The sequence below is a fragment of the Myxocyprinus asiaticus genome, chromosome 21 (genome assembly GCF_019703515.2).
Source record: "Myxocyprinus asiaticus isolate MX2 ecotype Aquarium Trade chromosome 21, UBuf_Myxa_2, whole genome shotgun sequence".
Lineage (NCBI taxonomy): Eukaryota > Metazoa > Chordata > Actinopteri > Cypriniformes > Catostomidae > Myxocyprinus > Myxocyprinus asiaticus.
In genome coordinates, this window is record NC_059364.1 from 6,277,355 (window position 1) to 6,304,849 (window position 27,495).

The following is a 27,495-nucleotide window of genomic DNA, read 5'->3' on the forward strand; positions in this document are numbered from 1 at the left end:
CCTATACAGACCTTAATTTAGAAGAGAGCGCACCCCTCTCGTTCCTACTGCGCCCTCCCTCCAGTAACACTTCGAATGAAAAAGGTCGCGTACTTAAGCAGTGTGCGCAGTTTATTTTGTGTCTAATAATGTATGTTCATGCTGATGTTTTGACGGGAGACTGTCGTAAAGACATGAGCATGCTGTTGATTCGTCTGTTTTGGATCTTCACGCAGTATGCAGGTGAGTATTTTTTCAGCGTTTTGCGATAATAGCGCGAGTTGGTTTAATCCCATCGGAACAGATGGACAGAGTACAAAAACTAGAATGAAATGTTTAATGTTTTTGCACAGAGTTTGTGTCGCGTTTGGTTTAACAGTTCTGTGCAGATCTAGAATATTTGGCATTAGGACAGGTGTTTTTGTTTTTCTTTGCTGCCCGTGCACCAGATATGTGTTTTAACGATATTCTTTTGTTTTTGTTTTTTTTGTTGGTAAAACTAATTTTAGACTAAATGGACTTTGTCTGTCTGTCCAGCCTTTACGTTCGCTTTGTAAACATTTAGGCTATTTACTGTATTTAGGGGAGACCAGGGTCACACATTTTACTCCTCTAAAAAATAAATCTACCCTAAAATATTTTTAAAGTCAGTTTTTGTAAAGACACACCTTTATTGGCTAAAAAACAACAGCAAAAAAAAAAAAAAAGCCATCATCCCACCCTTAATGTGGAAAAAAGAGCTTATTGTCTGTAATGTCATGTAGTGTGTGGAGTTAAGTTCTCACACTGGAGCACTATATGCTTTCAGATAAATACTGTACAAAAAAATATTAAACAATTGTGCTGGCCAACAAAAGTTAATAACTAATATATACATTTATAGCATATAAAACTAACATTTTGTGTCCTGAGAACATAGTTACTCATCATAAAATTAGTTTTATAAAACCTAGTAAGGCTTTATTGTGTCCACTTGCTTACTATCTGATACTTGAATGTCAATTTGGAGCGTAGAAATCACAAAAAAAGACTCTTATTTAAGAAGGTATGGAACAGCGTATTTGAAACTAACATACAAAACCACTGTAGAGAAAACAAGCATTGGTTTAATTGGACTAAGTTCAATGACACTTAGACTGTAATTACTGAGACAACAAGCCTCCCCCTCTATTTATTTATATTTCTACAGTTATGCTGCATTCTTTCTTTTTGATATTGCATGTTTGCATGAATGTTTGATGAGTCGCAACAGCTGTCATATTTCTTTATCCTATCCTGGAGACTTTCTTGCAGTGTCTTTCGATTATAAAACCTGTCCTGAATAAACTGATGAAAGATTATCTTCAGATTGTGGGCTGCAGATTGCTTGGGAATGGCATTGAAATTGTTGTCTCACATTCAAGGGCTTGAATAATCTTCTAAGTGCGTCAAAGAGACATTCATTTGTGCATGATGTACCCACATATCACAAATGCTACATCAAAACCTAAACCAGATACTTTGCAATGTTTAAAGAAGGCTTTGTTTCTCAAGTTACAGTCTGATACTGTTCGTCATTTGCACTTGCTTTGATATATCTGTCATTTTTTAGCGTTTAATGCAATGATGAGGGGTGGACTAGTTTGTCCACACAGATGAACTGTTTCTTTTGATTCATACAGTATAGAATATCTACAAAATGTATTTTGTTTACAGACAAAAATGATTCTTTCTTTCTTTCTTTTTTCTCTTTCTTTTTTGTCTTCTCTTTTTATTTTTTTTTAAATTCAAAAGAATGTTGGAAATTGATTTATTTATATATTTATGTTATGCTAATAGAGTATCTTTTTCACTGTATCAAAGTTCACATTCATAGTAACACTGTTTTTTGTTGCAGAATAATGCCCTTTTTTATAATTATATTTATTTTTCACACATTTGCACATTACAGTGAAATTCTTTTTTTCACATATCCCAGCTAAGCTGGGGTCAGAGTGCAGGGTCAGCCATGATACAGCACCCCTGGAGCAGATAGGGTCAAGGGCCTTGCTCAAGGGCCCAACAGTGGCATCTTGGCAGTGCTGGGGCTTGAATCCCTGACCTTCTGATCAGTAACCCAGAGCCTTAACCGCTGAGCCACCACTGCCCCAGTTTTTGCATATCCCAGCTAAGCTGGGGTCAGAGTGCAGGGTCAGCCACAATACAGCACCCCTGGAGCAGATGGGGTCAAGGGCCTTGCTCAAGGGCCCAACGGTGGCATTATGGCAGTGTTGGGGCTTGAACCCCTGACCATCTAGTCAGTAACCCAGAGCCTTAACCGCCAAGCCACCACTGCCCTGCAGTGCACACTTTGTTTCACTGTACATTTGTTTGTGTTTAAGAGAAGATGATTTAATAAAATATTGAAATATTAATGAGACAAGTTTTTTATATTTATTTTGGGTTAATTAATTGTTATATTAATCAAGTAATAATTATAAAAAATCTTTAGAATAATCGGCAAATTAGTCGTTAGATTAATCGACTAATCGGATAAAGAATCGTTAGATTAATCGATAAAAAAATTACCGTTAGGTGCAGCCCTAGTCGAGAGTGCTTTATATTAAGCGATTCAAACAAACTCGTAAGCATAAGGTGGCTATTTTCCTGTATTTTCCCGTCATCAGCGTCTGAGGGGAGGGCTGTGACAGCGCATGCGCAAGCGCGTCCGCCATAGACAGCTATAATACGGCAACATTGGACAAACACACAACTGCAGTAAAAGTTTATCACATTTGCTAATTATTATTTCGGATGCCGTTGTATAGTTTCCTGTTGTAGCATATCAAGAACAATTGACAAAGCATTAAATAATTCACAATAACAGAAATATGAATTTTATGCTGTAATACACCACAACTGACATGGCAACTTCTGAATTGAATATATATGTCGATTTTCTGCACCTGTCCTGCATGTCCACAGACGTCCAAAAAAATTCCTAGCCAGACGTTCAAATGTTGAACATCATATCTACGTCCAAGAGGGGCCGTAGTCAGATGTCCAGATACTGAACCTGATTTGCACGTCGTGCAGACATACAGATATGGTCTTGGACCGACTGACGCAATATAGACATGATCTACACATTTGGCTAACGTCTCATGTTTGCTGGGATGCCTTTGGTAAAAACATGCCCATCGGGACTTAAGCATGCATATGTGCACTGTACTGTTAAGACTTTATGTCTGAAATAGTCAAATACAAGTGAATGTATTTTAAATTCTTGTCATGATAGCAGTATCCTACCAAGTATCGTAGCTGTTTCGACTGTCTGTCGATATAAAAACGAAGATAGACCCGCATTTTTGTAACCTGTCATTGCATTCAATTTTGAGTGTGTGTGTGTGTGTGTGTGTGTGTGTGGCAATGATAAGAAACTTTGTGTATGTGCATTGCATATCACATCAGTTATCTTTCTACCATTTACTTCCAAAGAAATGTAATGTTTGCCACATTAGCTATATCCACACTTAACGCTTTTTTGCACCCGTCCGCGTTGTTTTTTTAAAGTTTTTTTTTAATTTTTAATTTTTTTTATGTAAAAACATGCGCTGGACCAGAGACTATTTAGCTTGTCAGCGAGTCGGCATTATGTGGGCAATTCTAGGGTACCGGCAACAACATGTAGACTTCCTGTGTGATTATTTTGGTGTGTGTGTGTATTTTTGTAGGGCAGGATTTTGGAAGGCGTGTTTCTGTCTAATGCAACAACGCTCATTCACAACAACATCTTTGTAAGCTGGTGTTGTGATGGATCACAAACGTGTGACGGAATGTTTAAGTTTAAATTTAGCTGGGTGGCATGAGCAGGTTGAACAGAAGGCTTTTGAAGAGGGCAGATGGGTAAACAAAATATAAACGGTTCTCAGAAAAAGACAGTTTTCCATGTATCGTAAATGTGGTTGTGGTTATATAAATGGGAATTCTGTGGGATAGCACTCAAAGATCCCAACATTCCAAATCCAGGAAACAGACTTCTAGGGCCATATTACTGAAATATTGCAACTTTAGAATCTCATCTGTTTATTGGCAATGGGAGTTTATTTTACTTGGAGCTCAGACTTAAGATATGAAGTTTCAGTAATACGGCCCCAGAAGAATAAATGTCCAGAAACAGAGTCATATTTCAAAAATTATAGACAAATTACAATTTCAGTGTACAGTACTGTGCAAAAGTTTTAGGCTTTGCATAGTGAGGATTTCTTCAAAAATAATGCCATAGGAATTTTTAATTCTTAAATAAAGCATTGACTTAAACCAAACCAGCCAGCTCCAAAATGAAAAAGGACATTACAAAATTGTATCTAAAGCATTTAAAACTGGTAAAAAAGACAAAAGTACAAGACTGTGTATTTAAATTCTTTATTGAGTCATTGAACTACTTTTTCCATGAAGCATTATAAATGACATCATTTAATCAAAAACAGCTGCACATTATAAACTTGACTTACCGTCTTTGATTTGTAGTATAAAAACAAAATAGGCCTATTTTAAGTTTATTGCAAGTAGTGCATAGTAATAAAGTTGAAATCACAGTGACTTCTACAGAAGCATAAAGAATTGCATAACAGTCTCTGCTAATAGTAGGTCTGTCTGTCTACAGAGAAAATGAATGGGATTTTTTTAGTTCTGGAACCCAACTATTGCACTCTGTTCTGGTCACCGCATTATTCATAGATGTATGAAGCCTTAAAGAGCTAACAGTATTGTCAATCATTCGTTGCGTTCACAGGGCGGCCCATATGGGTTTTAAAGTTGTCAGTTTGTCATGGTATGTGAACACATTTTTTGATGTCATCTGTACAAGGTCAGTGTAACTGTTCGGGTTTACTTTATTATCCTTACCAGTAACAGTTAGATGCTCCTGCTGCATCGTAACAGTAGGTTGACATTGCTTTAGCTAAAATCGGTCTGTGCTTACCTAAATGTGTAACTTTGCCCTCAGTGGCCAAAGTGGTAGTGTTGTTGTCATGCAAGACTACTACAAGACACAGCCACTGCAAGTTATGCCCCCTCCAAATAACCAGCAAAATCCTGAAGTCTTTGAACAGTTGGATGCCACGTTCATACACTGTTTATGTTTATATGAAGTCCCTTAGCAAACCTAAACCTAACCACAAAGATTAAAAAAATTAAAAGTTACCGGCGTATCACTAGGTGCTGACAGTGAGGAGAAATTTAATGAAAGTAAAGAGGAGAAGAAGCTAGCGATATGCTAAGCTATTAGTCTAACTTCTAAGCTAACTGGATAAAACAGAACAGATAAATGTTTATCTTACCATTTATATCTTTTTTTTTATTATTGAACATGCAAAAATTGTACAAACACCTGCAAGAATAAAGAGCACTTCCACAAATTTCACATTTAACAAGCAAGTTCAGTTTACCATTTAAATCTTCCATTTAATAATATGATATGTGAAATATCATTTAAAAGTTATTCTTTGTCATATTTAAAGAGTTGATAGAAAATTAATCATACAGCGATTGCGTAGGATTTTAAAAGTTGATATCACTTGATGATCCAATGGGGGCATTACGTGTAGTGGGCGAGTCGTGAAGTGGGTATTCCTTGTAGTCTTGTGGGACGCAGCCACAGGGGAAGGTGGCGCTTGTCAGTGAGTCGGCATTATGTGGGCAATCCTAGGGTACCGGTACTCTCGGCAAAAACATGCCAATTTCCTGTATGATTATTTTAGTGTGTGTATCTTTGTAGGGCGGGATTTTGGAAAGCGGGGTTCTGTCTAATGCAACAACGGTTAGTCTGCTGGAGGTGAAACTTCCAGAAAGGCTAACATTGCCTTTAAATCCCTGTTTATTAGGCCACTTTACACCTTGTAATGTGTTCCACATGCTGAGCTCATTCACAACAGCATCTTTGTAAGCTGGTGTTGAGATGGATCACAAACGTGTGACGGAATGTTTAATGTGATGGAATGTTTAAGGATGAACAGAAGGCTTTTGAAGAGGTCAGACGGGTAAACAAAATATGAACGGTTCTCAGAAAAATACAGTTTTCCATGTATCGTAAATGTGGATGTGTTGTTATATAAATGGGAATTCTGTGCGATAGCACTCAAAGATCCCTACAGTCCAAATCCGGGAACAGACACTTCTAGGGCCATATTACTGAAATATTGCAACTTTAGAATCTCATCTGTTTATTGACAATGGGAATTTATTTTACTTGGAGCTCAGACTTAAGATATGAAGTTTCAGTAATACGGCCCCAGAAGAATAAATGTCCAGAAATAGAGTCATATTTCAAAATAGACAAATTACAGTTTCAGTGTACAGTACTGTGCAAAAGTTTTAGGCTTTGCATAGTGAGGATTTCTTCAAAAATAATGCTATAGGAATTTTTAATTCTTAAATAAGGGGGGGGGGGGGGGCTCTGTGGGGGCCATCCCATCTGTTGCAGGGCTCCCTGATCTTCTATTCTATTAAATTGGCACAAGGATTGTTTAGGAGTCTAAAATGTATATTTTTTATTGATACACTAAAGCTGAAGATATAAATTACCATCTTAAGACAAATGTTTTTGTGAATCATCTTATGTGCCTAAGACTTCTGCACAGTACTGTAAGTGACCTCAAACATTTGACAAATTAATATGAACATTCTTTGAATTCTTTACTTTATGATAGTCTAGTCTCGTGATGTGGGATCTTTCCTTCAGGGTTGCGATTTAATTAAAGTAAATAAATCCTCTGCTCGCTTCAAAGTTTATTTGCACTGCTCTGTCTGGTCTATATTAAGTTAGAGCATTAGTACAGTGTTTTCAGAGCGGTTTGTTTGCGCCACAACTCCATCTCATGCTTAGAGTAACAGAAGTGCTCAGAGTTCGGTTCCGTTTGCTTACTTGGGCTTCTTATTATCATCTGTGGCAGCCACATCTCAGTCTCCTCCAGGCACAGGTATCATAATAATAATGCAGAATACAAGATGGTGTATAATTCAAACATTTTTATTAAATGATTGCTGAGCAAACAGCATTAACAGTAACACCTGTTGAGTCCAGTGAAATATGCTGGTGGTGAAATATTTACCTCAGCCATTGATGTTAATAATGCTTTTAAAGAATTCTATCTTGATCTTTATAGTTCCACATCTTCGTCTACTGATGAAGATATTAGAAACTTTGTGGAACCATTAGATCTCCCTAAACAGACGACTGAGCAAAATTCTCTTGAATCTGAGATGACCTTGGAGGAGCTTGATGAGGTAATTGATGAGGTAATTAAGGCCCTGCCTACTGGCAAGGCTCTGGGGCCAGATGGCTTTGCTGCTGAATTTTTTTATATCTAATGCTACAGAACTGGCTCCACTTTTGTTAGAAGTTTGTACAGAATCATTAAAGAATGGAAAGCTTCCTCCAACCATGACACAAGCCCGGATCAGTCTGATTCTTAAAAAGGACAAAGATCCAAGTGAGTGTAAAAGTTACCATCCAATTTCCCTAATCCAGCTAGATGTAAAAATGTTCTCAAAAATTCTGGCAAACCATTTAAGTAAAGTTATGAAATCTCTTATACATATAGATCAGTTAGGGTATATTTGGGGCCGTAGCTCTTCTGATAACATTAGGCGTTTCATCAATATCGTGGTCAGTGGTGAATGATCTCACTTGACGCCGAAAAGGCATTTGAAATGGTAGAATAGGATTATCTTTTTAAGATTTTGGAAATATATGGGTTCGGAAATACTTCTATTGGATGAATTAAGTTACTTTATAGACGCCCTGTAGCAGCGGTACAAACAAATGGATTAATTTCCAATTATTTTACTCTGGATAGGGGCACCCAGCAGGGTTACCCTCTTTCCCCATTATTGTTCTGTATTGCCCTGAAACCATTAGCAGCCGCAATAAGAAAGGAGGATGATTTTCCAGGGGTGGTGGCGGGAGGTGTGGCGCATAAGCTTTTTCTTTACGCAGATGATATTTTATTATTCGTCTCCGACCCTACTAGATCTATGCCTTGCCTCCACAGAATTATCAATTCCTTTTCTAAATTTTCGGGATACAGAGTTAATTGGTCTAAATCTGAAGCTTTGGCTCTTACTGCGTACTGCCCAGTAACGGCTTTTCAGCCGGGTGCCTTTCAATGGCCCAAACAGGGCATGAAGTATAGGTATTTTATTCCCAGCAAATTTATGTGATTTAATTTTGACCCTTTAATAAAAAGGTTTTTGAGCGATGTGGGCAGGTGGGCTTCATTACATTTATCTATGATTGGGAAGGTTCATGTTATTAAAATTAATTGTATGCCAAAATTTAACTACCTGCTAAAGTCTCTCCCTGTAGATGTCTGACTCTCTTATTTCAAACAATTTGACAGCATAGTGAAGTCCTTTATTTGGAATGGTAAGCGTCCCAGGTTACATTTCAATAAGTTACATAGGCCGGTTGACAAAGGTGGGCCAGGCCTACCCAAGATTTTGTTTTATTATTATGCGTTCGGTCTCAGACATTTGGCTCATCGGTCACTTCCACCTGAGAGAGCCCCTCCCTGGTTTTGTATTGAACAGGAAGTCCTTGCTCCATTTCACCATTGCAAAGCCTTTCTATCAAACTGACCGGAGAAGTTAAGTCACACTTTGTTATCTCGCATTTGCACGTGGTTTGGACAAAAGTGTCCAGAGTGTCTAATTCGGACATTTATTTAAATGTTGCCTCAAGCATATGGCTGAACCCTAAATTACATATTAATAAGTCCCCTTTCTGTTGGTCAGAGTGGATTGGGAGGGGGTTACTACACTTGGTGAACTATATGAGAGTGGAGTACTGAGATCTTTTGATAATTTTGTGCAACATTTTAAGATTCCTAGATCCCAGTTCTTTAGGTATTTACAGCTGCGCCACCTGCTCTGTACTACTTTTGGGAGTAGTGTACACCCCCCTAAAGTGGCAGATACTCTGGAAATGGTGATTACTGCTTTTGGGAAAGGTCATGGGGCATCCTGTTAATTCAGAGTCTGGGGGATGGAGCTTCGTCTTCTCTCAAGAGATTATGGGAGAGAGATTTAAACTTGGTATTGGAGGAGGGAGTGTGGGCTAGGATCCTAAAAAGCATCAAGTCTGCATCTAGAGATGCATGGGTCCGTTTGATGCAATTTAAGATTTTGCATCGGTTCTACTGGACCCCCTCTAGATTGTATAGGTTGGGTCTTAAAGACACACCCACCTGCTGGCAGTGCCAATCAGAAGATGGGGACACAATACATGTATTTTTGGGATGTGTAAAGATCCAAGAATTTTGGTTGGGGGTTCAGAACTTTATGTGTGAGGTGTTGAACACTGAACTTTCATTTAGCCCCAGACTCTGTATCCTGGGCGATGGGACGACACTTATTATTGAGGACAAATATTTAAAAAATTGGGTCCTAGCCAGAGTCATGATTGGTCGGAAAATCATCCTCAGGGGATGGAAGTCGGCTGTGACACCCTGATTTAGGGAATGGTGCAGAGAGATGGGTGAGGTGGTGGCGTTTGAGGAAATTATTTTTAAAAGGCTGGGGAATATTTGATTATAAATGTTAAGTATATCTTAAGGATATATCCAAGGACTAAGTCCTAATAATACAAAGTCTTGTCTTTGTCTAATGAACTAAGTAAGTAAGTAAATGGAAAAAAGTTAAAGTACAGAGATGAGTCGAGATGAGGCCTCAAAGTTGGAGATCAGATGCGAAGAGCTAGAGAGCTGAGGTGTTAGTCTGACAACCAAAGATTAGTTAAGGTCTTCATACCCTCTTGAGACTGTGCCAGCAGGCATTTCCTTTTTAGGTACAGAGAGTTCTGCACAATTATGTAATAACCCTAAGTGTCAGGTCAGGCAGTTATTACTTATAGAAGTGTGAAAATTGCAGTTTGGAAAGATAGACTATAGCTCCACTCATACATTTATTTATGCAAATGACTCATACATTTACATATCTGTAAACATCCTGTTGTGTACTAGGTCTATGTCTGATCTATGTCACATTTCAAAGGACAATAGCAGACATAAACTATGCTCTCTCGTTCCAGCTCTGAAGCCTCAACAGTTCAAAAGGGTAACAAACTCATATATTAGAGGAGTTTCTCACACATGCATTTAGTTCTCACGGGAACATTGGATACATAAGGCATCAAGCATGAATATAATGCTAGTAATTCAGTGATAATATAAATGAATATAAAACTGAGTACATAAGTGTGAATATATGAATATGATTGCATAGCTTCTGATTATAGTTGATTTCAAGCATAATATCAATAAGCAAAAATATAAAATATAGGAAAGACTACACAAACAAAGATTTTTAGAAGAATTCCTCAGCTCTGTAGGTCCATACAATGCAAGTCAACAGGGTCCAAAACTTTGAAGTTATAAAAGCACATGAAGGCAGCATAACAGTAATCCATACTCCAATGATATGATAGGTGTGTGTGAGAAACAGATCAATATTTAAGTCCTTTTTTACCATAAATCTCCACTTTCAAACAGCCCTCCTAATCGCTCTTCTCACCTAAGAGTTCTTCTTTGCTTTTTTGGTGATTCACATTCTTCGTTCATTTCACCATCTACTGGGCAGGGAGGAGAATTTATTGTAAAAAAAAAAAAAAAAAAATATTATACTTAATTAATAATACTTAAATATTGATCTGTTTCTCATTCACACCTATCATATCGCTTCTGAAGATATAAGTTAAACCAATGGAGTTGTATGGATTACTTTTATGCTGCCTTTATGTGCTTTTTTGAGCTTCAAAGTTTTGGACCCTGTTGACTTGCATTGTATGGACCTAAAGAGCTGAAATATTCTTCAAAAAAATCTTTGAGTTCAGCAGAAGAAAGAAAGTCCTTTACATCTGGGATGGCATGAGGGTGAGTAAATGATGAGTGAATTTTCATTTTTTAAGTGAACTATTCCTTTAAACTTTGGTACTGTGTGTGTATTTCATAATTTAGTTTCATATTTAATAGTATAATTTCATATTTCCATTCATTTCTTATATTTAAAACATTCAACTCATAACATTATTCATACCATTTTAATTGCTGTATAAATGCATTGTTGCCACTTTTGATTAGCATTAAGCTGTCTGTGTTAATACACCCAAATGCCTCTTCAGATGCAACACTATTACTTCTGCTCTTTTTTAGGTTAGGGATTTTCCTAAGGATGAAACTTTGGCACATAATTACATGCTTACAGGCATGAATAATACCTCAATACCTCAATTTGGCTTGTTGAGGAGAAATGAGCTGTCCCCTAGCTACTGTCTTCCAAAATCCCATCCTCTTTTTTCCTCTTTCTCTCCTCTCTCCGAGACTGAGGTCTCCAATGTGCTTCTTTCTAACCGTCCTACCACCTGTCCACTTGACCCTGTCCCCTCCCATTTTATGCAAGCTGCCTCTCCATCGATCTTACCCGCACTCACACACAATATCAACGCATCTCTCACAACTGGAAACGTTCCCAATAGATTCAAGCAGGCTCGAGTAACCCCACTGTTTAAAAAACCAACACATAACCCCACAGTAGTCGACAATTACAGACCGGAGAAACAAACTTTGCTGAATTTAGCTTAATCCCACAGTGCAGCACAATGAAGAAATGTGGAATTTTGGTCACAAAAGGCAGTGCGGTCATTCAGTGACGTCACATGAAACAGGTCAATACTTGTGTATCCGGAGACTTGAACATTTTAAGTAAACTTTTCTCGCAACATAGCGCCCCCTTTTGGACCTGCCGGTGGGTCTGAAGAGTTGAAGAGGTTAATAAAATCTTGAATCATGAAAATATTTATTGTAAATATAATTTTTATTATGCTCTACAATAAGTGCGCTTTGTGAGTGCAGTCTTTGAGCAATCTCAAAATAAAATGATTTTTTAAATCCTTATCCCTGAATCACAAACAACTGGAAGTTATGGAAATGTATTGATCAAACGGTGTGGGAGCCCTGAATTGCAGGGATTATTTTAATCTGGTTAATCTTCAATCAAATGTTTTTTTTTTTTTTTTCTCAATCCAACTGAACTTGGCTTTACTGAAAAAGTAGCTTCAAGGCATTTCTACCTTTTTGCTAAGAGGCTTTCATGCCTGTCTGGTCATGCAGAAGTAGCCATGGTTCCTCTATTGGGTCAAATGAGGGTGTGCTAGAGTGTGCCAGGGTCAGTTGCATTCCCACAGTCACTTCCGGGGCTTCATTGTGCCTCCTCGGTGCTTCTTCAGCCGATTACCCTTGGGCCAAAGAAGGCCAATTGGGGATTGAGGTGGGATCAATGTCAAAGGCAGGGCTCATTTCGAGGGCTAGGTGAGAATGCAGATTGATTTTGGTCTCACGGCTCGAGATCTGAGGCAACTGGCCCTGGCTGACCAGTTGATTGCCCTGGCTCACACTGGCCTGATAGTGGAAACACGGCTAATAAGGGCCTATTTACACTTAGGGCCCTGTTTTAAGAGCGGAATCTTTAAGCACAGTGCAATGCCTTACATCATAAGCGCAAAGTCAATGGGCACGGCCATAAAGTTTTGGTATTTTCGTGCAAGCATACGCTAAGTCTAGGCACAAGTGGGTTTGGCGAAATCACGTGCGCAATGCGCAAAAAGGCTGGACCAAGTGCAATTTATTTCTATGGTTCTTCTATGGTTATTCCTGCTTATGCGTCCTGTTATATAGGCCATTCCCTCAAGCACCAATGAATTAAACAAAGACAGTACATTCATAAGAAGTTGGTAGTGTAAATAGGCTGTGTGCAATACGTTAAAAGAATAGAAATATGGACTCTCTCATCAACAAGGCATTTCCATCCACAGAACTGCCACTCACTGGATGTTGTCTTGTTTTTGGCAGTAAAATTCTAGAGACTGTTGTGTGCGAAAATCACAGGAGATCATCAGTTACAGAAATACTCAAACCAGCCCATCTGGCACTAACAATCATGCCACGGTGCAAATCACTGAGATCAATTTTTTTCCCCATTCTGCGGGTTGTTGCTGTTTTGGCAGCACGAGGGGGACCTACACAATATTAGGCAGGTGGTTTTAATGTTGTGGCTGATCGGTGTATTTCTAAATTCAAATTACACTTCAACTTAAACTAAAATCTAATCAAAATAATGAAGTGGTAAAAAAAAATCATACCAAATCCAAACATTTTACTTTGTCCAACTTCTTCCACCGGCCCCTTGTGCAGTGGCTTAAAAATTTCTCTACGACAACAGGAGGAAAAATACCGTAAAATAATATAAATTAGATCATAAATACAATTGTAAATATAAACATAATTATAATATTGACAAATAAGACACTTTGCATGTCTTGATCAATCAGATTGCTATCTAATTGGAAATGCACATTCCATTTACACTTAATATGTGTATGTAACACATAAATGTATTACCGCAAAATGGATATAAATCTGATCGTCTGTTCCCATGGCATATGCAAATATAACAAAGTTCACTTTTGTGATGGTGCAAATGTTGGCCAGCGAAATGTTGCTATGATTTCATAGATCATTTTGTTTTTGTATAATTTTTGTGAGTTTCCATTGAACACTCTCTGTTTAGTGTTTTGAGTTTCGCAGTTGCTCTGTGTGTCACATCCATGATTGCTAGCTCACGTGTGAATTGCGCAGCCCCCAGACTTCAATGGGGCTCCATTTTGGGAGGAGTATAATTTAAGGATTTGGCCTGAAAAGAAAAAAGCTCTTGGCCAAGTCACATCTTGTATGCCTCTCAAACCACCAAGTGTTGAGTGATTGGAGGGAATTTACACATAGTTTTCCAAAGCTTCAATACCCAGAATTAAACTGTCATATTAGATTACATCCCTTCTGTGAATCTGATTCCGCTTGGACCCCAGGGGGTAGCTGTTTGTAAAGCCTCTTGGGTTATCACAATATCTTGCTCTAGCTAACCAAAAAAAAAATAAAAACGTCATTGCTTTGCTATTTTAGGAGTGTAACTTACAGTAACAGTACTCGGTTACACTCTGTTAGCTGTACCTTCCTGCAATGTTACCTTATAAGATGTAATGTTTTTCCTGTAAATATCGGTCTCTTAGCCTGTATAGCAGATCCCTTGCAGTGACCCAAAATACATAGCAACTGCCTAGCAACCAATTAAAACAACTTAGTAACCATGTAGCAAGGCGTGTTTTAAAAATAGGCTTTTCATAGCCTTTAAAATTCACATGTATTTTCAAACTAACCCAGTTTTCTGTCTACACTGATGAGCCAAAACATTATGACCACCTGCCTAATATGCTGTTGTTCCTCCACGTGCCACCAAAACAGCGCCGACCCACCGAGGCATGGACTCTACAAGACCCCTGAAGGTGTCATGTGGTATCTGGCACCAAGACATTAGCAGCAGAACCCTGTAAGTTGCGATGTGGAGCCGCCGTGGATCTGACTTTTGGGTCCAGCACATCCCACAGTTGCTCAATCAGATTGTGATCTGGGGAATTTGGGGAACACTTCATCATGTTCCTCAAACCATTCCCAAACAATGTATGCAGTGTGGCAGGGTGCATTATCTTGCTGAAAGAGGCCACTGACACCAGGAAATACCATTGCCATTTAAGGGGTGTACCTTGTCTGCAATGATGTTTTGGTAGGTGGCACGTGTCAAATTAACGTCAGAATGAATGGCCGGACCTAGGGTTTCCCAGCAGAAAATTTCCCAGAGCTTCACACTCCCTCCACTCCCTTTTTATCTTCCCACAGTGCATCCTGGTGCCATTACTTCCCCAGGTAAACGGTGCACACATACACGGTTGTCCACATGATGTAATAGAAAACGGGACTCATCGGACCAGGTGACCTTCTTCCACTGCTCCAAGGTCCAGTTCCGATGCTTGTGTGCACATTGTAGACGCTTTCGATGGTGGACAGGGGTCATCATGGGCACTCTGACCGGTCTGCAGCTACGCAGCAGGGTGCGATGAACTGTGTGTTATGACACATTCCTCCCGTAACCATCATTAAAATTGTCTGTGACTTATGCCACAGTAGACCTTCTGTCGGTTCGGACCAGGCGGCATAGCCTTCGTTGCCCTCTCGCATCGATGAGCCTTGGGCACCCAACACCCTGTCGCCGGTTTGTGGTTTGTCCTTCCTCAGACCACTGTTGGTAGGTACTCACCACTGCTGGGCGGGAACACCCAACAAGCCTTGCCATTTCAGAGATGCTCTGACCCAGTCATCTGGCCATAACAATTTGGCCCTTGTCAAAGTCACTCAGGTCTTTACTCCTGTCCATTTCTCCTGCATTCAACACATTGACTACGAGAACTGATTAACATCTAATCTACCCAGACCTTGACATGTGCCTTTGTTACGAGATGATCAACGTTATTCGCTTCACTTGTGAGTGGTCATAATGTTTTGGCTCATCTGTGTACATAAGGCCTAAATAACTTCAGACTTCAAACTAAATTTTAACTATTTTAAAATTTCAAACAAGTCTTTGTCAAGCCAACAACAAGGTTTGTATTGACATTTTCTTTTTGTATCTAGTCTACTGTAAATCCTTCTTTGTCAAAATGCCTGATCATTGGCAAAAATTTGATAAATATGGGCAAATGTGCATTATATCTTTGAGTTAAATATAGAACTGTGATTTCCCACCAAACATTCTCTAAGTATAAACATTTCCCTCCCCAGCCTCCTTTACAGTCACAGTACCATCCAGTCCTGTTCTTGTGGTGCGTGGACAGACTGCTTTTCTGCCTTGTGAATTCGTGTCAGACCAGAACCTCACAAATTTGGTGATCACCTGGCAACGGCTGGAAGACACACGAGTGGTCCACAGCTATTACTACCAGAGGGACCAGCTAGACCGACAAAGCCCAGATTACCGTAACCGTACAAAGTTAAATCACAACCTCATTTTGGAAGGAAATGCTTCCCTGAGTATAGCCAATTTTGGAATGAAGGATGCAGGCAACTATGAGTGCATAGTGAGCAACACCAAAGGAACTGATAGAGGAGTTGTGCAGCTGGTCTATGCAGGTATGCAAAGTATTTGTCATCACCGTTCTAATGAAAGGAAAATTCTGGCATTATTTAGTCATCCTCACATCATTCCAAACCCATATGCTGTTGCTTTTTCTGAGCAACACAAAAGGAGAAATTCAGAACAATCTTTAAACATCTTGTTTACTTATGTCTGTTTATAGTAACCATGACTTTCAAGCATAAAAAAAAAAAGGATGAAAAAGTAGACTACAAAAGTCAATAAGATAGATTTGTGTGGATCAAACCAAAATGTATTTTCAGTTCTTCACTAATAATTTTCCACCGAAGCTCTGAAATCAAATTCCTGTCTGCTTTTATATTCTAAAATAATTTTGGTGTCAAAATGGCATCAGTTTGAATATGCAGAATGGAGAATGAGATTTAAAAGCTGCAACAAAAAGATTTTTAGTGAATAATAACTTAAATTTGGTTTGTTTGTCACACAAAAAGCTATCATATGTCTTCAGAAGACTTGGAATATTGCACTCAAGGCATATGGACTACGTTTATTGTTTGTGTTTTGTCCTTCTTGGAGCTTGACAGATGTGAGCACTATGTATGTCGTATGGAAACAAGATGTGTAAAGATTATTCTGAAGTTCTCCTTTTGTGTTCCTAATTAGTGACGTCAGATCATTTTTATATAGCGCTTTTCCAAATACATAGTCATGCTTTAATATCTTTGTCTTTAAAAGTGAACTATTCCTTCAAATATAAATTTTCCACACATTGATGGTATTATTATTTGAGCCTTTTTATTTTTTTATTTAAACTAACCTTTTTTTGTCAAATATATATATTTAATGCTTTAAACACATGTACCAAGTAATGTGGAGTCATATGCATTAAGCCTATAGTCTAAATACTTTTAAATGTAAACATAAATGGAAAGATATTTTAGATAAGTCTTTGTGTGTGTCTTCAGCCTTCTACTCAGAGCCAAGGTTAAGCATCCATCTAAACTCCACTGATGTCACCGTCCAGTATGAGACGGAGGGCTACCCTAAACCAGAAGTCATGTGGCTGGGGTCAGGGGATCAGGATCTCACTTACCATCAAGAGGTCTCTTCTACCTTAGATGAAGGACTCTACTTCTTAAGAAGCAGTTATGTGACCCAGAATCCAGCATTCAATGTCACCTTCTTTCTGAAAAATCCTGTTGCCCATCAGGAACTCCAGAGGCATGTCATCTTCAACTTTGGTAAACATTACCAGGAAAATATATGTATTACTCCAGTCCACAGTGTCTTTCTTCTCTATACAATAATTTTAAACTCAAAATCAATATTTCATGTCCATTTATTTATTTATTTATTTGATAAGTAGCGGTGTAACAAGTGTTATAATGTACAGTCAGCCAGTCATTGTCGCAAAACAAACCCCTTCAGGATAATGCAAAACTCCTCCACTTTGCATTTGTGGCTTTAGCACTCTGCAGGGGTTTGGTCTTTTGACTCAAACCTTATAATTACTGAAAAACGGAATAAAAAAACTAGCTGTCTGCATTTGATAAACAGTAGGCTAGTAACAGATCACTGAAAAATGAAAATTCTGTCACTATTTAATCACACTGATGTTGTTCCAAACCAGTATAGTTCATACGTCTGTGGAACACAGGAGATGTTATGCAGAAAGTTAGTCTCAGTCACCATTCACTTTTATTGCATCTTTAACATCTCCTTTTGTGTTCCATGGTAGAAAGTCACAGAGGTTTGGAACAACATGAGGATGAAAAAGTGATAACAGAATTTTCATGTTTGGGTGAGCAATCCCTTTTAAGACATGACTTGAACTGAATGTCTGCAGAAACATTTTGAGTGTAGACTCATCTCAAAACACTAAACTCAACTTAAAATGTTTAAAATGTGCTTAATTCTTGTCATGAAAATAATGTCACAATGTAAAAAACCATTGTCCTAAAGAAGGCTGCTTTTTCCTAATGAAATTTGTTTGGTTTTTCTTCTCATTTTTTATTATCCTTTTGATGTTGCTTTTGCGATATTCACTTGAAGAGTCAAACCCTGCAAGAATGTGAAATTGTAATATTTGTTTTAAAAAGTAATATACATTTGTATTTTTATAATCTATATTTTATTCTAATGTTCATTAGCTCCCTTATTCATACAAACTAATAAAACAATTTTCACTCAAACAAATTATTTTAAGATTTACTCTTTTCAATTTTATAACAAAATTAAATAAAATTGAATTAAGTAATCTTTAATAAAATAAAATAGTAATATTTTATTAAATTATGTAATATTATTCAATGTAATAGAATTTTGTTATGAAATTAAAATGCATAAATCTTAAACAGGCAAATATATATTTTTTTAACTCTTTACAATAAGGTTATATTCATTAACATTCATTAACTACATTAGTTAACATAAACTAAGAATTAACCATATGTTACAACTCTTTAATTTCAACATACTATATTTTTAAAATTAAAAGTTGCATACGTTAACATTAGTTAATGCATTATGAACTAACATGAATAAACAATGAACAATTGTAAATGTATAAATTAATATTAACCAAGACTGGCTAACAAATTATGTAAAAAAAAAATAAAAATAAAAATAAAATAAAAAAAAAATATATATATATATATATATATATATATATATATATATATATATTGTTAGTTCATGATACTTAATGTATTTACTAATGTTAACAAACACAATCTTATTGTAAAGTGTTAACCTATTTTTTTAATAAAAAGAGTTTTAAATAATTTTCTTGGGAGGTACATACAGTGGAGTTTGAAAGTCTGAGACCACGAGCGAAAATGCTTCTATTTTACATTCTTTTCTAATAAACAATTTTTAGTTCCAAACTTTGAACCTTAAACAGCCAGTGCATTCAGTCTCAGTCCATTGTATGTGTGTGATCCTTAGAGCAGTGCCAGTCCTCCATTGTCAGAGTGCTGAGCAATAACAAAGTAAAGTTTTATATTTTTTCATCACATTTCTTTGCCCATTGGGAGCATTTCTAAAATGTCTTTATTCACCCTGAATAAAGTCATTCATGTGCCCTCAGGTGTGTTTACACAGAACATTGTCTATTTCATCCATTTTACTGGTTCTTCCGTCAAACTAGCCACTATAGAAGTCTGTTCTGTGTGAAACTAATATTAACCTCGTGCGACCCCGCATCCACATGCATGTACATTGTGTTTTGGCTTCACTATATGCAATAAATTATTTAAATTAATAAAAACCTACTGAATACTGTTCACAAGACTCTAGACTGTCATTTAAAGGATTAACTTCTGGCGCACCGAGTCACATGACATAACAGCACGCCGTCAATTTCCTTGAAGCGCTCTTACTGAGCCCATTGTACAAAGGGGCCTCAGTTTGTTCCTGGGAGGCACCAGATACCCTAACCCCGCCCCCACCCTAATCCTAACCATATGGAGCCTGTAAGGAACAACCAGAGGCACCTTTCTCACCATCGCATCATATAGGCACAGCACCAACAAAAGTGCCTCTGGTAAGAAATATCTTTACGTTTTTTCATTGAAACCTGTTAAAACCTTTGATTGTAAAGAGTAACATCTCTAGTTTCGTTTGATATGCCGCTTTAAAAAATCTGTTCATTTTTCGCACGTCAGCATGCTGATTAGCATGATGTCTACGTATGTGGACACTGGCACCGCATTTCCTCAAAAATAGAAAAAACATGTTAGTTATTTTGAATAACTTTCAACTCTAATACACCTGTGAGTCATTTCGCTTCATTTTAATATACAATTTGTTATGTTTAGTTTGGTATCTCTGTGCAAAAAATTAACATTAGTAAATTCATTTGCATTAGTAAATGCATTCTTATATATTTATTTTGCATTTTCACATTGAGAATAATTGGGTTCTTCCAAAAGCTGACAAATTTAGCTTTCAGAGGCTTTACAGTGCATCCGGAAAGTATTCACAGTGCTTCACTTTTTCCACATTTTGTTATGTTACAGCCTTATTCCAAAATGGATTAAATTCATTATTTTCCTCAAAATTCTACAAACAATACCCCATAATGACAACATGAAAGTAGTTTGTTTGAAATCTTTGCAAATCTATTAAAAATAAAAAATAAAATAAAAATCACATGTACATAAGTATTCACAGCCTTTGCCATGACACTCAAAATTGAGCTCAGGTGCATCCTGTTTTCACTGATCATCCTTGAGATGTTTCTACAACTTGATTGAAGTCCACCTGTGGTAAATTCAGTTGATTGGACATGATTTTGAAAGGCACACCCCTGTCTATATAAAGTCCCACAGTTAACAGTGCATGTCAGAGCACAAACCAAGCCATGAAGTCCAAGGAATTGTCTGTAGACCTCCGAGACAGGATTGTATTGAGGCACAGATCTGGGGAAGGGTACAGAAAAATTTCTGCAGCATTGAAGGTCCCAATGAGCACAGTGGCCTCCATCATCCGTAAATGGAAGAAGTTTGGAACCACCAGAACTCTTCCTAGAGCTGGCCGCCTGGCCAAACTGAGCGATCGAGGGAGAAGGGCCTTAGTCAGGGAGGTGACCAAGAACCCGATGGTCACTCTGACAGAGCTCCAGCATTTCTCTGTGGAGAGAGGAGAACCTTCCAGAAGAACAAGCATCTCTGCAGCACTCCACCAATCTGGCCTGTATGGTAGAGTGGCCAGACGGAAGCCACTCCTCAGTAAAAGGCACATGACAGCCCGCCTGGAGTTTGCCAAAAGACACCTGAAGGACTCTCAGACCATGAGAAACAAAGATTGAACTCTTTGGCCTGAATGACAAGCGTTATGTCTGGAGGAAACCAGGCACCGCTCATCACCTGGCCAATACCATCCCTACAGTGAAGCATGGTGGTGGCAGCATCATGCTGTGGGGATGTTTTTCAGCGGCTGGAACAGGGAGACTAGTCAGGATCAAGGGAAAGATGAATGCAGCAATGTACAGAGACATCCTTGATGAAAACCTGCTCCAGAGCGCTCTGGACCTCAGACTGGGGCGAAGGTTCATCTTCCAACAGGACAGCGACCCTAAGCACACAGCCAAGATAACAAAGGAGTGGCTATGGGACAACTCTGTGAATGTCCTTGAGTGGCCCAGCCAGAGCCCAGACTTGAACCCGATTGAACATCTCTGGAGAGATCTGAAAATGGCTGTGCACCGACGCAACCCATCCAACCTGATGGAGCTTGAGAGGTCCTGCAATGAAGAATGGGAGAAACTGCCCAAAAATAGGTGTGCCAAGCTTGTAGCATCATACTCAAAAAGACTTGAGGCTGTCATTGGTGCCAAAGGTGCTTCAACAAAGTATTGAGCAAAGGCTGTGAATACTTATGTACACGTGATTATTTTTATTTTTTATTTTTAATACATTTGCGAAGATTTCAAACAAACTTCTTTCATGTTGTCATTATGGGGTATTGTTTGTAGAATTTTGAGGAAAATAATGAATTTAATCAATTTTGGAATAAGGCTGTAACATAACAAAATGTGGAAAAAGTGAAGCGCTGTGAATACTTTCCAGATGCACTGTATATAGAGTTAGGCTGAAAATAAGGTGCATTTCGAACTGTTCTGAGACCAGCGCAGACAGACGGCACACTGGTGGTTAAGTCATTCACTAGATAGGGAGCATCCGATGGCTTTCTATGCAACTAAGTGCAGTAAATCCTAAAATCCAACCAAAAGTTAAGTTTAAGGCTACTGATGATGTTTGGATCACTGAACATGTTTGGCAGACATGGTTTTAAAATGCTACATTTTATTTTAACATGGTTTGCAGTGATGGGCTGATGCTGGACAATACTTTGAATTCTGTGAAATACTTTAAGAATTATTTATTGAGCTTTGCAGAAAATCAGCTGTAATGTCTGTAATGTCTCAAAAACATGAATAACCAACACTCCTGGAAACATAATTTGATGAAAAAAAAAATCTATAAATCTATATTGTTATTTAAAACATAGTCTCGCTGTCCACAAATGTGGACATAAATCTTTAGGAAAACTAATTTTTTTATTTATTTATTTTTGCTTGTTTATTAGGTGCTACTAGTTACAAATCAAAAATGGAAAATGCACACAGGAGTCATGCAGTGGTCTCACCAAAGATACCATTGTTCCCGATCCATTATCCATCTTCTGTCCACTCCACAAGCCTGGCTCTATAAATGTCTGTCCTGTGTGAAAACAATGTGTAAAATGTTTCTCGAATGACACCATAGTTTCTGATCCATTATCAATTCAAGAAAGCCACATTGTCCAAAGGTGACACTCCCAGGGACAGTGTAACAAAAGCCTTTTTATTAGACATGAATAACATGTAGCACAAAGTTCAAGGTTTACAGCTGATTCACTGTTTCTCCCATTTCAGATTTCAGGATTTGGATACTGAGATGTTTCCAGCCCTATAACAAAACAAACTAGGTGTAGAATGTTTGGGAATGATTGCCCCAGCCACTGTAGGAAAATATATGTAATAAAATATGAACACAGCAGCAATGCATTTGCAGTGCTATATAGATACATTTTGAATATTACAGGGATCGTTCACCCAAAAATGTAAATTCTCTTATCATTAACTCACACTCATGTCATCCCAGATGTGTATGACTTTCTTTCTTTTGCAGAACACAAAGATTTTTAGAAGAATATTTCAGCTCTGTAGGTCCTTACAATGCAAGTGAATGGTGACCAGACATTTGAAGCACATAAAAGGTAGCATAAATGTAATCCATAAGACTCCAGTGGTTAAATCCATATCTTAAGAAGCGATACGATAGGTGTGGGTGAGAAACAGATCAATATGTAAGTCCTTTTTTAACTGTAAATCTGCACTTTCAGAATGTGAAAATGAAAGAGGAGATTGATAGTAAAAAAAGGACTGTAGTAATTGCTATAGTTGTTGTAATGATATAGTATGTAAATGCAGAACAGTACTCTAAAATAAAGTGCTACCTAAATATTGATCTGTTTCTCACACACACTTATAATAACGCTTTGGAAAAATATTTATTTAACCACTGGAGTCTTATGGATTACTTTTATGTGGCCTCTATGTGCTTTTTGGAGCTTCAAAGGTCTGGTCACCATTCACTCACATTGTATGGACTTACAGAGCTGAAATATTCTTCTAAAAATCTTCATTTGTTTGTCATACACATCTGGGATGGCATGCGAGTGAGTAAATGATGAGAGAATTTCCATTTTTGGGTGAACTATCCCTTTAAGATAAAAAAAAAAAAAAAAAAACTTAAGTATAGGGCCATGTACTGACAGAATTTCACAAAGTTGTATATTGTTTTGATGCCTATGCTATGAAGATTGAAGTGTTCCTAGATACAAAACGTTCTACAAAATGTCAGTAATGGTTTATCATTAAGACATTTCAGGTATTTCAGTGTAAATCCATAGCAATCCGTATACATACTGTAGCCAAACAATAAGTGGGGATAATATATATTGGCACAATATCTAAGTGGCATTTTTGTCAACATGAAATGAAAGTTAACCCCTTTTTACCTGTTTTAATACATGTTCCTGGTCTTATTGTGAACGATTCATCAGTGCACGTTATTCCAAGGAAAATGTTGTTATCAAAGGCTCTGTTTTTGCAACAAAATTGGCAAAAAAAAAACCAAACAAAAAAAACAGATTATGAAAGCTGAAATACATGTCACGTTAGATTGCATATATGTATCTCCGAACCGCTGAACACTCTGCTCAACAGTGGTGCTTTTTATATTTTATACGCTGTCAATCACGTACATAGCCATTTCAATTATTAGATGCGTTATCTATTAATAATGTTTTTCTTTTCTGTCTTTTTTATTGTAGATGGGAACACAAGCTCCAATATATCAGTTGTGCTTCTCTCCATACTCTGTACTCTCCTCCTGTGCTCCACTGGCGTGCTATTATGGCTGTACTGCCAAGAAAAGAGATGACCTTGTATGTTACTGGACACGTCTACAGCATTATGGTCATGATTTATGAATGCTAACCTATCTAGAAACTACTAAAATCTTTATTTAATATGTTTTGTATTTCGTTTAATTACAGCTTTTATTGTATTTTATTGCTGCTCTACCAGACTATATGTAAATTAGGTGTGGAAGATGACCTCAAATGCAGTTAAAGGTGTATTGTGTAATTTCAGCGCCACTAGTGGCACCAAATAGAGCTGTTCAGGTTGTAGTCCAAAAAAACGATAATGATATTAAACGATAATTTATGTTGTAGAAAAAAATATGTCCACGTATAATGTTTACCACAGATCTTATTTGACTCATAAGTTAAAAACCCCATTATAAAAATCCAGAGGGAGCCCATGGTGAATTAGACTTGGGTTTGCCTGCAAATTGACATCACGTCTGAACAGCTCTAATTGTAGACTTGGCCGAACATGACAACATTGGTTTAACCAATTGGGACTTCCTTTTTATTGAAAAAAGACAAATGGGGTGAGCATTTATTTTTCATTATTTTTGCAATTGCATTTGGTGCCTCTAGTGGTGCAGACTTTACAAACTTAAAGGTACAGCACTGAAAGTTCAGTGAAGACTAACACTGATGAAGAAGTATAAGAGAACCACTGGTTGAATTGTTGTGAGATTAATGTGTCACCCACACTTGTTTTAAAATTTAAAAGAAAAGGTTTTTTATTTTACACACAGGCTTGCCAGATAAGCTCAGTATTGCTGTTACTTGATAGTCAACATTATGAAATTAGATTTTAGAGATGCGATTCTTTTTTTATTTCATTGAACATTAACCTCATTACAAAAATTAACAAACCAGTGCATAACTGATTTTGACTGAAAATGTAAAGCTTGTTCTTTTTTAATGTTTTATGCAGTTTAATTGAAATACTAAACAATGAAAATTATTACCTATGTAAATACATTTGCATTTCAACAGTGTACAAAATACATCGCCCACATGTTAAGGAACTATCTTTTAAAACAATGTCATTTAAATTGAAGTTTATTTCCCTTTTTTTTTTTTTTTTAAATATCGATAATAACGAAGATCTCTGGTTTCTCCTTGTCATGTACCTGCATGGCAGAGTAGATGATTGCTTTCACTTCTGTGCCCTGTGAGAAATGGAGAACATAGACATCTTGAAATTCCTAAAGGGGTCATATCATGAAGAATCATATTTTCCTTGAAATTTTTTTTTTTTTTTTTTTTTTCAGTGAAGATAAATTTCACTGTGCTAAGTATAAATACTCTAACTTAAAGGATTCAAAACTTCCTCCCCAGTTCAAAAACACTATTTATAAGGGATGCCCCAGTACGATACTGATCCTGCACTCATGTACTTGTACTTGTGCTCGAGAAAATGCTCAGATACCAAAAACCGATACCATCTGATGTACAGATGTCATTATGTAAATTTTAAGTGCACAAATTACTATCACGATATGTCCTTGTATGATTATTAAACCGCAAGGCTGTGATTTAATGAGATAAATATATAGTTTGCATGTGCTGCATGCTTCAGAGTAAATAGATCTTGTTTTAAGAATGTTTGAATGTCAATGTGAAGCCGGCTGCTCATACCAAGGAGCTCTAAAGCACAGTCATGAGCATTGCATGCTCAATTTGTAGCAGATGACAGCGAGCAGAGCACTAATTCACTATGTTTCACTAATTCATTTTTCCCCCCTGTGTGGTTCTTTATAAAAGCGCTTCATTTGATAAACATAATGCAATATTATATATATATATATAAAAAAAATAAAACAAAATCTATTTTTATTTGATTACAGTTTTAACAAATTAATTTATTTAGACCCCATTCTGATGATTAAATTGAAATAAACTGCTGAATATGGAATTTAGAAAAACAAAAACAAACATATATCTGTATCAGTAATCATCCTCGTTCTTCAAAATATGGTATCAGGACATCCCTACTATTTATTGGAAATAAGCTGCAGAAACTGAGGAGAAATGTAATTCTACGATTAAATCTTCAGTTAGAAACTTTCTCATGAGCTCTATTATTTGTAAAACCAAATGGACTGAAATTGTTTAATGTTCCACTATCAATTTTGATAAATAATATATAGAGATAAAAAGGGCCAGCCAAATATTTGTTTTATATATATATATTATTTCATAACATTATGTAATCAATAGCCGCTTTTACACGTACAAACTTTTCCATTAATAGCAATTTTACAAATAAAATTGCGAATTAAAATTTATGAATAAATTTTGTTTCGTCAGGGTACATGGTTACTTTTCAAAACTTGATCTGACACTGAATGCTCAAGCAGTCTAATTTACACTTAGAAAACTCCTGATGTTGTTATAACAATGCAAAAAGCACTTACCTATTTGCTTTGAAAATCAAGTGAAAATCAGCCCTCATTTCCTGTTTAATTAATCAATCGCACGATCATGCAGAACATCTTGTGTTTTTAAATCCATAAGGATCTCTTTCTCAATGGTGATGACCGTCGACTCGTCAGCAAGATCTCACGCTCTTCGCTTTCAAATTACGTACATCACTTAAAGCGTGATTGCGTCACTCAAGGCCAGCTAGAAGGCCTCGACTGGGAAATATCTTAAAGATCACAAGAATACCTCAATCTGATTGGCTGATGAATCTGACAATCTGACTTTAGTTTCTCATTCATTTGCACTGTCTGTGGAAATTCTGAAGGCCTGATGGGGTGGAGCTCAGACTCAGCACTGCTTCGGCTAACAAGCTCGGCTTTGGGCATGTGATTTGTGAAATAGTTGTCACACTTTGCTTGTAAGCATCAAGGAATAAATTCTAATTGGTTAAACTTTTTGTTTTTTGCTATTTATTTGTAGATGAATTAGGAGTGGAAAGAGTTGAAAATACATAGGCAAAAAGGTCAATGAATATTGATATTTTGAAAATATCAAAAAATATTTATTTATTTATTAGGCATGTTATGCCAGCAGAGAAGGCTGTGCTGGCCCTGAGAAATCGCCACTGCCTGAAACAATATTGTTTGTAGTTAAGACCATATTTGGACAATGACTGAATCCACAGCAATTTGGTTATCGTATTCATTTTAAACTATCCCCTACAGACTGACAATTACTCGTATCACTGAACTGACACATTTAAAAATCACATTGAGGTTTTCTCAAAATATGACCTACACATGGGGTAGCTACTGTTATCAGATATGGTTTAGCTCAAAGAGAAAGTGAATGAGCAATGCAAATATAACACATACGTGTTTTCTAACACATAAATAACAGTGGGTGGTAGGACCATTACACAACATATGCTAACAGACAGCATCATATTCTCCTGTTATTACAGTGCAAATCAGGCCAATAAATGATCGTCACAAATTCATTGTCTTTTTATTTATGGTTGGGAACTGAAAACTAGTTCTTATTCAGTTCTAGTTCTACTAGTTCTAACTAGTTCTATTAAAAAAAATGACAAATAAAAATGCTATGGAATGGTTCAGTGGTTCCGAA

General features: G+C 37.1%; 2 protein-coding genes across 3 annotated transcripts in view; one reads left to right on the forward strand and one right to left on the reverse strand.

The window, feature by feature from the left end:
• LOC127411979 (V-set domain-containing T-cell activation inhibitor 1-like) lies at positions 1-26,819 on the forward strand. 2 transcript variants are annotated; one of them, XM_051647980.1, is made up of 4 exons: positions 1-222; positions 15,660-16,007; positions 16,938-17,193; positions 23,854-26,819. In XM_051647980.1, exons 1-4 carry the CDS (start codon positions 129-131, stop codon positions 24,017-24,019), a joined length of 864 nt encoding a protein of 287 aa, XP_051503940.1. In that variant the 5' UTR covers positions 1-128; the 3' UTR covers positions 24,020-26,819. The 2 variants fall into 2 exon arrangements, with proteins under 2 accessions (XP_051503940.1, XP_051503941.1); XM_051647981.1 differs by having other exon boundaries at positions 8-222; positions 16,938-17,213.
• The window catches only part of LOC127411685 (protein archease-like), a 43,251-nt gene continuing 40,761 nt past the window's right edge, over positions 25,006-27,495 (reverse strand). Inside the window, exon 7 of the mRNA XM_051647396.1 lies at positions 25,006-25,138. Coding sequence (XP_051503356.1) covers positions 25,026-25,138 — 113 coding nt within the window. The 3' untranslated portion in view covers positions 25,006-25,025. The remainder of the gene's footprint in view (positions 25,139-27,495) is intronic.

Excerpts from the sequence above, each read along its gene's own strand:
- LOC127411979 (XM_051647980.1), top strand. The coding sequence starts at position 129 with ATGTATGTTCATGCTGATGTTTTGACGGGAGACTGTCGTAAAGACATG. Across the intron at positions 223-15,659 it reads GATCTTCACGCAGTATGCAG|CCTCCTTTACAGTCACAGTA; the intron begins GTGAGTATTTTT and ends TTCCCTCCCCAG. Across the intron at positions 17,194-23,853 it reads GCCCATCAGGAACTCCAGAG|ATGGGAACACAAGCTCCAAT; the intron begins GCATGTCATCTT and ends TTTTTATTGTAG.